The sequence below is a fragment of the Varroa jacobsoni genome, unplaced genomic scaffold, assembly GCF_002532875.2.
Source record: "Varroa jacobsoni isolate VJ856 unplaced genomic scaffold, vjacob_1.0 scaffold_326, whole genome shotgun sequence".
In the NCBI taxonomy this organism is placed as follows: Eukaryota; Metazoa; Arthropoda; class Arachnida; order Mesostigmata; family Varroidae; genus Varroa; species Varroa jacobsoni.
This window is the reverse complement of record NW_019213228.1, coordinates 50,750-63,628: the sequence shown is the minus strand read 5'-3', so window position 1 is coordinate 63,628 and position 12,879 is coordinate 50,750. Positions and strand designations below refer to the sequence as shown.

At 40.1% G+C, this 12,879-nt stretch overlaps 1 protein-coding gene and 1 long non-coding RNA gene across 7 annotated transcripts; one reads left to right on the top strand and one right to left on the bottom strand.

Annotated features, from left to right (window-relative positions):
• Window positions 1-2,290: 2,290 nt before the first annotated feature.
• Window positions 2,291-11,321, bottom strand: LOC111259378 (uncharacterized). Of its 6 annotated transcripts, none has more exons than XR_015310565.1 (8): window positions 11,231-11,321; window positions 10,051-10,245; window positions 9,080-9,516; window positions 8,546-8,852; window positions 8,096-8,350; window positions 3,090-3,351; window positions 2,779-2,852; window positions 2,291-2,504 (listed from the first exon to the last, which is right to left on the bottom strand). XR_015310565.1 is itself a non-coding variant. In XM_086967868.1 (5 exons), exons 2-5 carry the CDS (start codon window positions 10,235-10,237, stop codon window positions 8,118-8,120), a joined length of 1,164 nt encoding a protein of 387 aa, XP_086823994.1. In that variant the 5' UTR covers window positions 10,238-10,245; window positions 11,231-11,321; the 3' UTR covers window positions 7,327-8,117. The 6 variants fall into 6 exon arrangements, 1 of the variants encoding a protein (XP_086823994.1); XR_015310566.1 differs by having other exon boundaries at window positions 3,190-3,351; XR_015310563.1 differs by having other exon boundaries at window positions 2,779-3,351.
• Window positions 3,248-5,320, top strand: LOC147753645 (uncharacterized). The gene is made up of 2 exons (XR_015310568.1): window positions 3,248-3,380; window positions 4,087-5,320. It is a non-coding gene; the product is annotated as an uncharacterized LOC147753645 (long non-coding RNA).
• Window positions 11,322-12,879: the final 1,558 nt, after the last annotated feature.

Genomic DNA, 12,879 nt, shown 5'->3' with positions numbered 1-12,879 from the left:
TTTCTGACAACTTTGATTTGTGTGTATTCCTTTTCCAGTTACGATATAGTCATAGTACTTAGTACTATCGTCCGCAAGAGGCAACGCTTGGGCTAAGTGTTCTAACCGCGCAGTAAACGTTCACTCGATTTAAGAAACGGGTCACTTTTAGGAAATGACCATCACACAAGGTGACTTGTAATCAACCAAGGTTGAATTAAGAATGATCAGTATGCATGAGTAAATGTAGTCCAACGTAGCTTCCGTTAAGAAAAAAATTCGCAGTTTATTCGAGATACAGCTGGCACAAAAAGCCCATACACACATATGCACTTTCGCTCTCGGTATCGTTAAGGCCAGGTTGTCAGTTGGCTTGTGCCTACTATCGGGGTAAAGTTCGGCCATACCCGTGCATAGATAAACAGTGCTTAGCACGAAGAGTCTGACGCTGCACCGATGTTATTGTTGTTAGCGCCTCCCAGCGTAGCTGATCTTGGCGTGCTAGCAGCCACGCGCTATCCGTGTAACAGTCAGTGGTCTTTCGTGTCTCCCGCTCCTTTGACGCAGATCGCTCAATGAGACAGGATAGAAGCCAGAGACGACAGGGAAAAGTGCAGGAGCGAAGTCAGTCAGTAGTCGGTTGGGTGCTTATCGATTCCATCGGTGAGCGGTATTCTTACTGATCGTTGTGGCCGCTAACACCGACAGTGTCTATCAGAAGCGGCTGCCAAACCTCCGTTGTCAGCCACTTCTGTATGGACAACATCAATGTATTGCGTTGCGGATCATCCCTGCATCACCTCCTCTCGCCCTCGTGTTCCACTCTCGCAGGGCCTCTCACCCCCTGGAGAGCCGGGCCCTGTTTTTTCACTTACCATCACCGCGAGCGTTTTATGATTAGCCATCCTATCAACAATTATCGGACAGACTTATTTCTACTACCACGTGATGCGATCATAACAGACCAAAGAAGCGATAATCCCATTCATACATCGAAGGAGTGGAACGGAAGTCGTCATTAACTTTAACGTAACAGACACGAACTATGGCAATTTAAAGGCAAGAGAACTTGAATTCCAATGGCATAAGTAATGTGAAATTCAAAGCTGTGCTGTAACTAACTAATGAATATAACGCGCCTGGTTGCTGGCAGCTACCACGTAGTTGGCTTGAGTTTTAGAGGAAAGCTCTCCCTAAACGGCGGGTTATGCATAAGTTTACAGATTCTGTAGAAATTTCGATGATCTACGGCCTCTTTCAAGCGGCTACGAAGTTCACGCTTGCAACACAAGCATCATCAGTTGAAAGCTAGTACAAAATTTTCTGTTATATTGAGGTTTGTCTTCTTATGCCTACTTCGCTACGAAGCTAACAAAATAAATCTCACTCGACTAATTGATCAGTGCTAAACTGTCTGAAAAATACGCACGTGCATCTGTTTAAAGTCGAATTTTAAAACAATCTTGGCGTAATTGGCTAAAAGAATAATAATCAGTAGTGTTAGTGTTCTATAGGTCATGATAAGAATAGAAAAGTCTTTTTGTATTGGATACTCGTACTGCTCGACTTTGTTTTTTCCGACGCTTGAATCAATTTACAGGTTCTTTGAATTTTATTCAGTACACGGGTGGCCTTATCGTGAGAGAACTTCAGTGTATGATACGCTTCTAGGTTATGGACAATTAATTTAGTATCGTGAGTCACAATCTCCTACAAGACTAGCAATACCGCTTCTAACACAGATCAGCAACAAGTTAGCTATACGGATAGGTCCACGTCAACGACCGATTGCTGCGATATCAATCGAAGTGATAAATTCAGGCGTGCGACTTAAAAAGGTCCTTGCCAGGGTCCAATCAAGGTAAAAAGGCATGTGAAGAAGATATTCATTTGCATCAGTGGTAAATTTGGTAAAACTTTTTTAGGTAGCGGAAATATCTCTCTCGATTCACCCGCTTCTCTTCGATCTCTTAGACAACAATGGCACAGCCTTAACGCCGTGTACGCATTGGTGGACTGTATAAATTTTACCCGAAATTATTGGTCTACTTCATCCAATCGCTGCGAAAACGAAGTGACTTTGCCAAGCCACTGCGGTGTGGGTACACAGTGTGTTATTGTTTCGTCAGAAGGTCGAGGCTGACACTATGGAGCTTTCCACGGGTGTGGTAAAGGTAATGTTCAAGATGCTTCTGTCACGTGTTTCCCTCTAAGTACGATGCTTATGTTTGTTATTTTATGTTTCGTTATGTACGTGCAGTGGCGATAGACAATTCGCAAAAAAAAGTTGTCAAATAAAAACAAAATAATAAACCAATTATAAGATATGCACAATGCTCCTTTTTACTTAAGCCTATATGCCAGTCTACGTACATATATAAATATCACCAGTCAGTACATCAAACATTGATGAGCACTAAATGAGTTTCTAGGTAAGTTTCGACACACTGTGTAGGTCCGTAGAAGGTTCTGTGAATTCCCTTGGCTTGGCAAATGTCTCTGAGATCTGTTACCTTCAGCGTCATCTTCGCGCAGAAACAAACGTGTATTTGAAAAACTTTTGAGTAAAATTTCCAAATTGAACCTCAACGTCAAATACAGTCAATATATTCGATTTCAACTAGAAAAATTTGGAAGTATATATACGATTTATATAGTTTTATATGGCTTATAGTTATGACGCTATATGAGTTTTATATGGTGACTAAGGAAAAAATGGTGGTGTAGAATTTGACAAAAGGCCGGACCTTGTGGCGCTAAAACGTTAACCGTCGCAACATAATTTAAGTCGTTTCTTACCATCGTGAAATGGCCACGGAGTGCTGGCAGCTATCGATCTGAATAGGGGAATTCCGCTGTTACGATCCGTTTCCCTAAAAAATGAATATCGGTGAGGAGTTCGCAGCCGAGTACCAATGATATGCTAATTTTACATTTCTCAGTTTATTCAACTATTTTCTATAGAAAAAGTCCTAAAAACTTAATTTTTATAAAAGCGTATAATTAAAAAATTCATTAGTATGTACAAATAATAATCTGATTTTGTGCAATATTAATATGTTCGTCTTCTTTGTACTTGATTGTTTCTTTTGGTTTAAATAAAGGCGCACATGAATCACGATTAATTGATTGATTGTTGAATGCCCCTCCTGGGTCGACTGCAAATATTATGATCGACTACATCATGTATCGACGTATAACAAACGGGACCTTAGGATCAGACATCAAAGTCCTATGGGCCGGAATCCTCAGTTGGTGAGATTTCGATCACTGTCACGGATTCGGTGACAGCATACGACCAGCCTGTCTCTAAGCAGGCCCCCACAACAAGCGTAAAGGCACCACAAAGCGAATCCGTGAAGCTTACTCCGCCTACAAGCAAATCGAAAAAGGGTCCTTCAGTAAGTATTCTCAATAACGTGCGTGTGCGTGTGCATACGTATCTCAGGTACTATTCCTTTCAGAAAAACCTTTGAGCGCACCATGTATATTTATACATATATATATGTATATATATATATATATATATAGTCAGGATATAGTGAATGACAGGGCATTACTATTGCGAAAATTGATTGCAAATCTCTTTTGGACCTTTTCATTCGCTCTGCTTTCTTTGTAACGAAATGTAACGTTTTTTTTTTCTGTTGCTGATATACGAAATTGTCTCGGAAATACGTTATTTTAAAAATCACTCTTGTTTTTTGTGTGAAACCATTGTTTCGCATGGAGTATACTAGAAACTGCTTTTGGATAGCTATTCAAAATTCAATGTAAGCTTATCGTAAATATTTCCGAGAATTTGTTCATCTAAAGAGTACTTGCTTTTCGGTAACGGCCGCTATTTGACGAGCTAAGTTAAAGAACTACTTACGTTTCTTGTGTAATTGCTGAAATGCCTCAGGTAAATTACATTGGACGCTGCGTTCACTGCTCTCACTTAACCCAGATAAAATAGCTCATTAGTTTAGCGTTGCCGATACTGACAAACAAAACAAAGAAGGATTCGATAGCATCGATTAACACGAACGCGTTGTCCACTTTTTAAACCGATGCATTCAATAAATTTTCTAAATTTGGCTCATTATATATCGATCTTGCTTTTAGGCAAAAATTTACGACGAGCAATCTGCAATAAAACCTGTTCCACAACAACAACCAGCGGCTGCGGGCTCTGATTTGGAAAAATTTCGACACGGTTGTGGATGTATGAGCGGAAAACTGAAATTCGAGCGCGCACGAGGGATTTTGAGAACTAGAAGAAACAACATGTGTTGCACTGGCTGTTCTATAGCGTAGATTAAATAGGTTACCGCCAAGTTACCGTAGTAGAAAATCGTTTTGGATAGTCTACAGCCGAGCCAATGAAGGCAATTAGAATAGATAACTAAATGAATTCGACTAGTCTATTCGTGGTCTATTCGCGAGGTTATTAAACAATTTTCGGTAGCTTCGATTCAATAAGTTTGAACTTCAAGTGACTATACGGGGTAATTTTAACATCAGTAAGTCTCAGGCTTGCGTCGTATGTAAAATGCTAGCTAGACAATTTCTAAGATCAGAAACAAGAAAAGGCGTGAATCCAATGGATAACTAGTACAGTTTGAAAACGCAGCTAACGAGTTTCACTGCTGTGGTAACTGTGTTTTAGTGAACATCACACATTCTTTTTATAATCAATATTGGCACCATAGAGAGTAGCACCGATGCTTGTGTTTGTCAGTGTTAATGATGAATGTTTATTTCGATTTGACGGATTCAGCTCGAAATTTATTAAATTTCGTACTACTGAGTACTCGACAAATGTGGAGATCAAGAATACAGACAGTGTTAGAAGGACAAACATTAAAAAGACAGTGCCCAAACAAATGATCACGGATTGTGATGTTCTGGGCTTTGTGTATAACTCTCTTAAGTTTTAAACCCGTAAAATGCTCTGTATCCAGGCCCGAAAGCTTTTTAAGCCCTCTTAAAAACGTTTCAAGCCTCAGCTGTTAAGCGTGCTTCTACGTCGCGCCAAGCCTCAGCTGTTAAGCGTGCTTCTACGTCGCGCCGTGCTGGGGAAGAACATAATAAGTACTTCTACGCATTAACTTGTCAAACAATTTCACCAACTGTTTCCACAAAGTATCAATAAACACCTGAATAGGCAAGATCAAGGAAACTCGTTTTTGGCAGGATTTCTGATCCTTAAACAGGAAGGAGATATCAAAGGTTCCGAGTCATCTTTAGGCCAAGCTTTAACATTGCATAAGTTTCTGCGAGCCTACTCTATTAATTCCATTGAACTACACGGTTACATAACAGCAAATAGCAGTTTTCAATAAATAATTAAACTCTTTGCGTGAGTGATTCCGTTTTGTGCAACTCCGTTTGGCCTGTTCGAATGATTTGTTGTCCTGCTGACCCTGTCAATTCATAGGTCGACGTCGAAAGACACCGTAGACACCACAAAAAATAACAAGTAAAATACCAGTGAATATCTGACTGCGCGTTCCGCGGTAGAACACAGGTGAGAGCTTAGAACAGTTACGAAGATGGTGCAATCTATTTCAGAGATCACGAAACAAATGTCCGTATACTTCGTGCTAGAATGCTATAGATAACACTAGATCCACATCATCTTCCACGATCGCCTAGGTTCCGACAGCATTTGCGTCTACTGGAAAAATTGCAACAGTGCTATCCGTCAACCTGAAACTTCCTAGGTTTATTGAGTAGCCAAGCTGAAGTGCTTCTCTTGGTGAAAGCATTGGATCTACAGAACAAATGGCTTACCAATAAATGACTACGTTATGAATAATAAAATTGACTGCGTGACTGTATACACCAAACTTTATAGCACTGCAATTAACGTTATAGTTAATTTTTCCACAAATGGAACCCTTTTGGCATATTTGCTCGTTTCTCGGTCAACTTTGAAAATGCATCGCGTGTTTTATATAGTGTTCTCCCCCTAACAAAATACACACGGCACACGGGTGCGAGTGGCTTGAGAGAATTTCGATATGCGACACGTGCATATTTTAGCTTTCATAATCGAATCCGGGTGTTCTTGTAGTTCCTGAATAACACGTGTCGTTCGACTGTATGATCAGCTCTACAAGTCACAAACGACAAATTCTGCCTGGGCGGCACGCAGTGCACGCTCGGTGATTTCTGCTTTATATGTAGCACAATCACCCCATCACAATTCACTTAAATTTGTCTGAAAATGATTACTCGAACGGTTAGTTTGTCAGTCAATCACCGTATGCACCCATAGTAACATCATCTTTTTCAAGCAGGATGCCCGTAGTGAGAACGTTCCGCTAAGGTGCAACTTAACCTCGCCTTAAGTAACCCCACAAACGCGCTTCATCCCGAAAATCAATCATTCTGCAATTGCAGCAACTTCGAATCCAGCTGCGCTCTGTAAGATGATGCAAACGAAGTTGATCCGATGATATTACGATATTCAAAGGAGAACGAACAGAGAGATTTAGAATCTTAGCCAGACGATGGATTACCTCCCCGCCCCCTCTGGAAACACTTTTCGACACATTGCCGGCATGGCCAAGCAAGCCCCAAATACCACTGCAGTTTACACTCTTATTGCATAAAACACGTGAAGAACTGGATTTACAGATGTCGTCGCATTGGTAGAAAGAATTGAGACCTACAACAATTCGTAAAAGAAAATTTGACGTTGCATTCATGTGACCGTCAAACTCAAGTATAAAAGGTGTACATAAAATGTGTACTTATTACAGGCCACGGAAGAAAGTACGTCGCTGTCATTGAGATATCGGTAAGGCAAAGGACGCTTAATTTGGTTTTAAACTCATCGGAAATGTCGCAACAGCGACACTAAGACGCTAACCGCTCGGATAGTACCATACTGATATCTTTGTACTGATGAAAAGTATGCGACTCTGTGCGAAAGCTCAACTAGCCTCTATATTAAGTTGTTTGAGCTGCTATAAAGCTTCGTAACAACGTGCTTAGTAGTAGTCCTCACACTGCGGAATGTAATCAAAGCGTCTTACGCCTCCCCTTTCCGCTTTCAATCTACAGCAATAATTTGTACGCGACGCCAAGGAAAGAGTTTATTAGCTATGCGGACGACAGCGCATTTCCTGTAGCGAAGCCATGAAGTGTCAATGGAGATTAGATAGGCATCAATTGAATACCGGTTATGCTTCAGCTGAGTTAGCCCAGATAATCACTTATGGCCCCTCGAGATGCCTATCGGGTGTTAGAAAGGCAGTCGTTGACTTTCGGTCCTCTGCGTCCGCAAAGAACTTGCCTTCCGTGTATTGGGACGTTGATTACGATCCGCCGTATTGCTACGATGAGAAGTCCTCATTATGTAAAAGGAACTTTATTTTGTTTAGTATACTGTTATGAACGAACGCTTGGCGTTTTACACGGTACCCCCGGTTTCCGTTACCCCTTTCAAGTCAGAACAATGGAGAAAAAAATTGCTGCAATAAGCTGCACACTATTGGTAGATTCAGTTCGTTAAGATCTGATACATGCCTTCCTTCAGGCTCAAGTTAACACAACACTTGATAAAGATAACTAATTAACTCTCTTCATCTCACATGTAGCATAAACATGCATTTGCATAGAATAAATCATGTCATACAGCGTCTCTGTATCAGCTTCCTTTAAACTTATATAATAGCTATAGATATATTTAATTAAGCGTATATCTCAACGTACGTCGAAATGAAAGACATTTCATATCTATATACAATATGGTAAGCACTCTCCAACAGCGACCATTCTGTATACATTATTCGACAAGTCAATAACATATTCAAGTGTATGATGCACAGGAAAGGGATGCACTTAATTGTGCACCACAAATTTACATATTTTATTTTTTTTTTTTACTAATTTACCATATATTCAAATGAGAGAAGGCTGATTATAGAGCGTTGCCGACTTGTAACAGCGTGTTGGAACGCTGAAAACCCCCCGACTGTTCTTGTCTCAGCTCATGATGTCTTTGCAGAAAATAAGTAGACCCTGCACATTCGGGATACCCTTAAGATATTAATTTACATAACATTATGTATTACTACAGGTAACGTCGAACCTATATATATATAGGTTCGATGCTACTAACCCAGACAATGTAGTCGGCCGCTTTACTCAACAGTGTCACCGAAGAACCCAAATGCTGTGTTCCCTTCTATGGCGTGACAGAATACGCTTCGTATTTCACCCTTGCGTAGTTGTTCGAAGTGAGTACCCACTGGGAGCATTACTGGTCTGCCATTATCATCCGCTTCGTTACTACGCTTCATTCTTATAAGTGCGTAAGGAATAACAGCGATCTCGTTTGGACACTCAAACACTGTTTGAGTATACATACCTCCCGCTGGAACATCGAGCAGAAATATGGATTTTTTGTTAGAACGGAATTACAACTGGACACGCAATCTAATTCATACGACACTATAAGAAAACGCCAGCTTATATCGTGTAAGTCATGGTACAAATATAGCTTCTAAGCATATAAACAAATCACTGATAAAGTAATTTAGAATATTACAATGCTGAAAAAAAAACGTACGTTCATCGACATATCCAACCCCAACGCCAACGACTCCTTTCTGGTAGCCGTGGACAACTTCGATAATGCCACGAATAAGTTCACCTTTCGGTGAAGCTACAAGGACAAGTCTGCCAGGCTGTACTGACAGTAAATTGATAACTCGAAGCTCTGGCTTATTGCACTTGTGCCTTGTACACTTTATAACATCACAATCCAAACAAAGCAAATCTGTATAGGAAAAGGTCGACGCTTTAGCGGATTCTACGGCGGCGCGGGCAGCGGGCACTGTACAAATAACACTGTGGGCACTTTCTACAAGTTCCACCTGTCGTGCACAGAAATTCACACACAACGAGGACAAGATCGGGCAGTTTAGATGTTTTGCATTTGAAAAGCCACATCATTCCACCTTCTATCTAAAAATGCTTTAATCCATTATTATGTACTAAATTTATTCTTGTTGGATATGTAAGTATTATTCAACTTGTTGTCTGAATTGTTTAATATACGTTAAAAGCATTAGCGAAAAGGTTGCGGCCTGTTGTTAGTTACCTGAACAGCAAACTGTAGCATTGGAATACCCTGTTTGTTGACAATATAAATTTGTTCGATTGCGGGACCGCGAAGATCAGGGGTTGTCTTGGCTACCTCGGAAATCATTCGTATCTTTGGTTCTTTAATAGTGAGATCTTGACCAATTTTTGTGTCCGTAGCACGCGTTTCATGGCTGGTATCTGATGGAGGTGAACCGGAAGCTGAAATAATTTTTCGGCGCTCAGCCGAATCTATTAAGGCCGTTATTGTTTCCTCCTTTTGTCGTTGCAGCTCTTCGAAATAGTCATTTAAGTATTCAATGTCCTCTTTTGTATAAATATCATATGGCGCAACTTCTTCCACCTTCGGCTTATTTTCGGAACATCCAACGACCACTTGAGACTCAATCTCGTTATCGTCGTGCTTGATGGCTTTTAAGAACCATTCTGAGAAAACTGTTATAGTCAAAAGCAACTTTGTCAATCAAGCATAAACTTAGTTATAACATTTAAAAATTGAACCACTAAACGTAGCAAGCCTACTTATTTCTATTTTATGTAAGGGCTTATGACGAACTTGTTTGCTGTATGCACCAAGAATACAGGTATTGTTAAGGGGCAGTATAAAATACACGCACAATTCAGCACATATTGATACTTAACAATGCTATGAAATTGAGATCTGCATTATACTACGATAAATGCCTCGGAACTAGTCTTCAAACGGGAGCTGGAAATCGGTACTACATGGATAGGTAGTAACGATATGAGATATGACACACAACTGTGAGTGCTATGGACGCAATGTTCAAGTAAGCCCCCAACGAACCGTTTTAGTGTATTATAATACTACTGTATATAAATTGCCCAGAAATTATTATTCTTATGCCCCTCTTATGGCATTGTTCGTTTCACATTTACTGTTGAATCTGCTACTTTGAGGGAATTCTACCCTCACTAAAAGGTTGTTTATTTCGCACAGAATTTTACCTTGGGAAATTTCTTTGTCTCCCATGCTTAATCTATACTGAACCTGGCTACTGGTTTCAGATGGACCGCAATCGTCCAACAATACACAGTCATCAGATGATTTCTCTCTGAGCTGAAAAGAGTTATTGTCAGGTTCCGAAGGCTTGAACGGCACTAATACTTTGTGATATGCTTTGCCCTTTGCCATCAGGTTCACTGAAATTCCGTTCCCAGATACAAACGAAAATTTGTCGTTGCTAAATATAAATATTAAATTGTTTAATAATACTATTAAGTGAAGGTTTATGATGCAAACTAGACCACATCTATTTTATTTCTGTTTTTTTTTTTCTAAAAGATACCACACAATGTACATTTAAATAGTCTAAATGTTTTGTAGATAAATACATAATGCATTCGTATTTATCTACTGAATGTATCGTACATGTATCGTTAAAGTTGGTTAACTAATACTGCATAGCGTCCGGTAACGTCACGAAATTCTTAGTTGCGTCAACTTTATTTCAATATGGTAAACAGAGACAAGCAAGGGTAGCCAGTTTCTTTCGTTATGGACCGACGTTTGTGTTATGTTGAATTGAAGCTGGTAGTAATGAAAATAAGTACATTTTCTACTCATAAACTACTCAGTGTTAACGTATGTCCCAATAAAAAACCCGGTAACGTTGTAAAACCTACAAGACATTATTTCTACATTAATTATATATATATTTCTGTACGATGTCGGCAGGTTTTTGCCTGAGCTGCACCCGTGGCCGATCACGCACCTTAACTGAAACAAGTTCCCAACAGTATGCATGAAATATGCGATAGGAAAAGTTTGTAAACAGCGCACGAACAAGGAGCTGTTGATTGAGTGAATGCGGGTAGGGCAGTCGAGTAACTTACAACGCGTAATGCAAAAATCGGTGACAAGTATATGTATGGAGTTTTTCTCTATAGCATTGTATTGAACTCAGAATCGTTGTACTGACTTCACATTTGCTGTCCGTATACATTTGAAAGTAATGTTACGAAGCCTTTCTTGTAAACTTTACAGATCTGATGTGCACGCTTAAGTTGTAAATATCCTACTGCAGATTTTCGAACACCGTTAATGACATAGGGTTTAAAAACTTACAAGCAAGAGAAATAGCATAGGGAATAGAACGGGCTCCTAGTTTTTATCCACTTTACTTGCCTTTTTCTTACACTTCATAAAGACTGGATTTTCGTCTATCTATTTCGTATATCAATCCGCATTCGATAAACGCACGTTGTCAACAAATCACGTGGGAACTACAGTAAAAAGGCGCGAATTTCAAATTTTGTAAGACGACGCCACAACTTGTTGATACAATCCGTTATACCGTAGGCTGGAAAAATTATACATTTGCTTCCCTTTTAAATCAAAACGTTCCACATAAGTAACCTAATTAATCATGGTAATTTTGAACTTAATCGTAGAAATAGAACCTAAGTTTACTCTTGCTTTGCTTCAATCGTGCTGAAGCCATCTCTTCTCAGATCGTTCTTGGCATTTGAAAAAGAAGTTACAGGTGGTTAGCTTTGGACTGAAGTAGCATAGGTATGGAGTTTTATTTCGCAGAAAACAAGTTATACAAGAAACATCGTGTGATTGGTGTATGATCATTGTGTACGTACGAAACGCGATTAAGAATAACTTTTGCGAGATAAGCGTTTGAGCGACGCACGCACTTCAGTTATCCGAATTTCGGGCTCGTTTGTTCCGAGTTTCATGCCCAGTATTGCCGTCGTGCATTCCATCAGACGGTTGGCTCATGCCAGCACGAAACCAACCGTGTGTCTATGCCACCTAAACTATAACGTGTCCCTAAGATCAGAAAACAAGCAGTACGTTACCTAGTGAGTTATTACAGGGCCTCTGAAGTTAACAAACAATTCAGCGAGTGTGGCGGCTCAAGCTCAGCTACGGATTAATCTTCAACCGATAAAATGTGGGCGATTTATCGATATCTTTTTGACTGCGTAGTATATGAATGTGATAATATATAGTTCTTTTCACATGGCATATTTTGCGGGTCCGCCACGCTCTGCTTGCACATCGGTACTAGATACGGCAAAACGGTATTTTGTGGGATTGGCTTAATCTATAAGTAAATGCTTTGATCAAAAACTATTAATAAAAAGATAGTATTTGCATATACGTTCGAATATAGACGAGAGAGTTTTGAGGGCGACTATCTGTGTGAACCACTCGTTACAGCGAGTGGAAGAATAAAATACGTCATGCTGGATAATTGACAGATTATATTAAAAAGCTCGCAGAAGAATCAAAACGAGCTATGTCTGAGGTGTTTCGGAGGACCGACAGAGACCCGGCGACAGGGCGGCTGGGATTGCGCCGAAGGACTTGAATTTCAGCCAGACGAAACTCGAAAGAACCTTAACCCGTTTAAAGAGAAGCCAGGTTTGCTCCACGCTGCTGGTATATGAAATGGAGCGCAACTGTTCGGGTATGACTTGAAGAATAAGGCACAATTGTCGAAGCAGCGTTAAAGGTAGGCCTAGAACAAAGTAGATGGCAAGATTCAGGACAAACACTAAGGCTGTTCTTCCCGTCTCGGACTGCGATATTATGCTGATTATTAAATTGATGTCGAGCTCCAGTATACTCGTAGTAAACAATCTTACGAAAAGGCTTTAAGGAAATTGTAGGATGCTTAATAGCCAAAATAAGGCTGAATTCTGAAAAAGTAAGGTGTGGATCTTTTACCGCGACGATGCGTGAGCTTGAAAAGGACAGTCCGATGCCTGTGTTAGCTTAATCCCCGTATTAAGGAGACGTAGTCCACTAGGACTTTATTT

What these genes read in the sequence shown, in the direction of transcription:
- LOC111259378 (XM_086967868.1), bottom strand. Translation starts at nt 10,237, where the DNA reads ATGGCAAAGGGCAAAGCATATCACAAAGTATTAGTGCCGTTCAAGCCT. An exon ending in AGACAAAGAAATTTCCCAAG is followed by an intron (nt 9,517 to 10,050) that starts GTAAAATTCTGT and finishes TGACTATAACAG; the next exon opens with TTTTCTCAGAATGGTTCTTA. An exon ending in GGTTGGATATGTCGATGAAC is followed by an intron (nt 8,351 to 8,545) that starts GTACGTTTTTTT and finishes TCGATGTTCCAG; the next exon opens with CGGGAGGTATGTATACTCAA.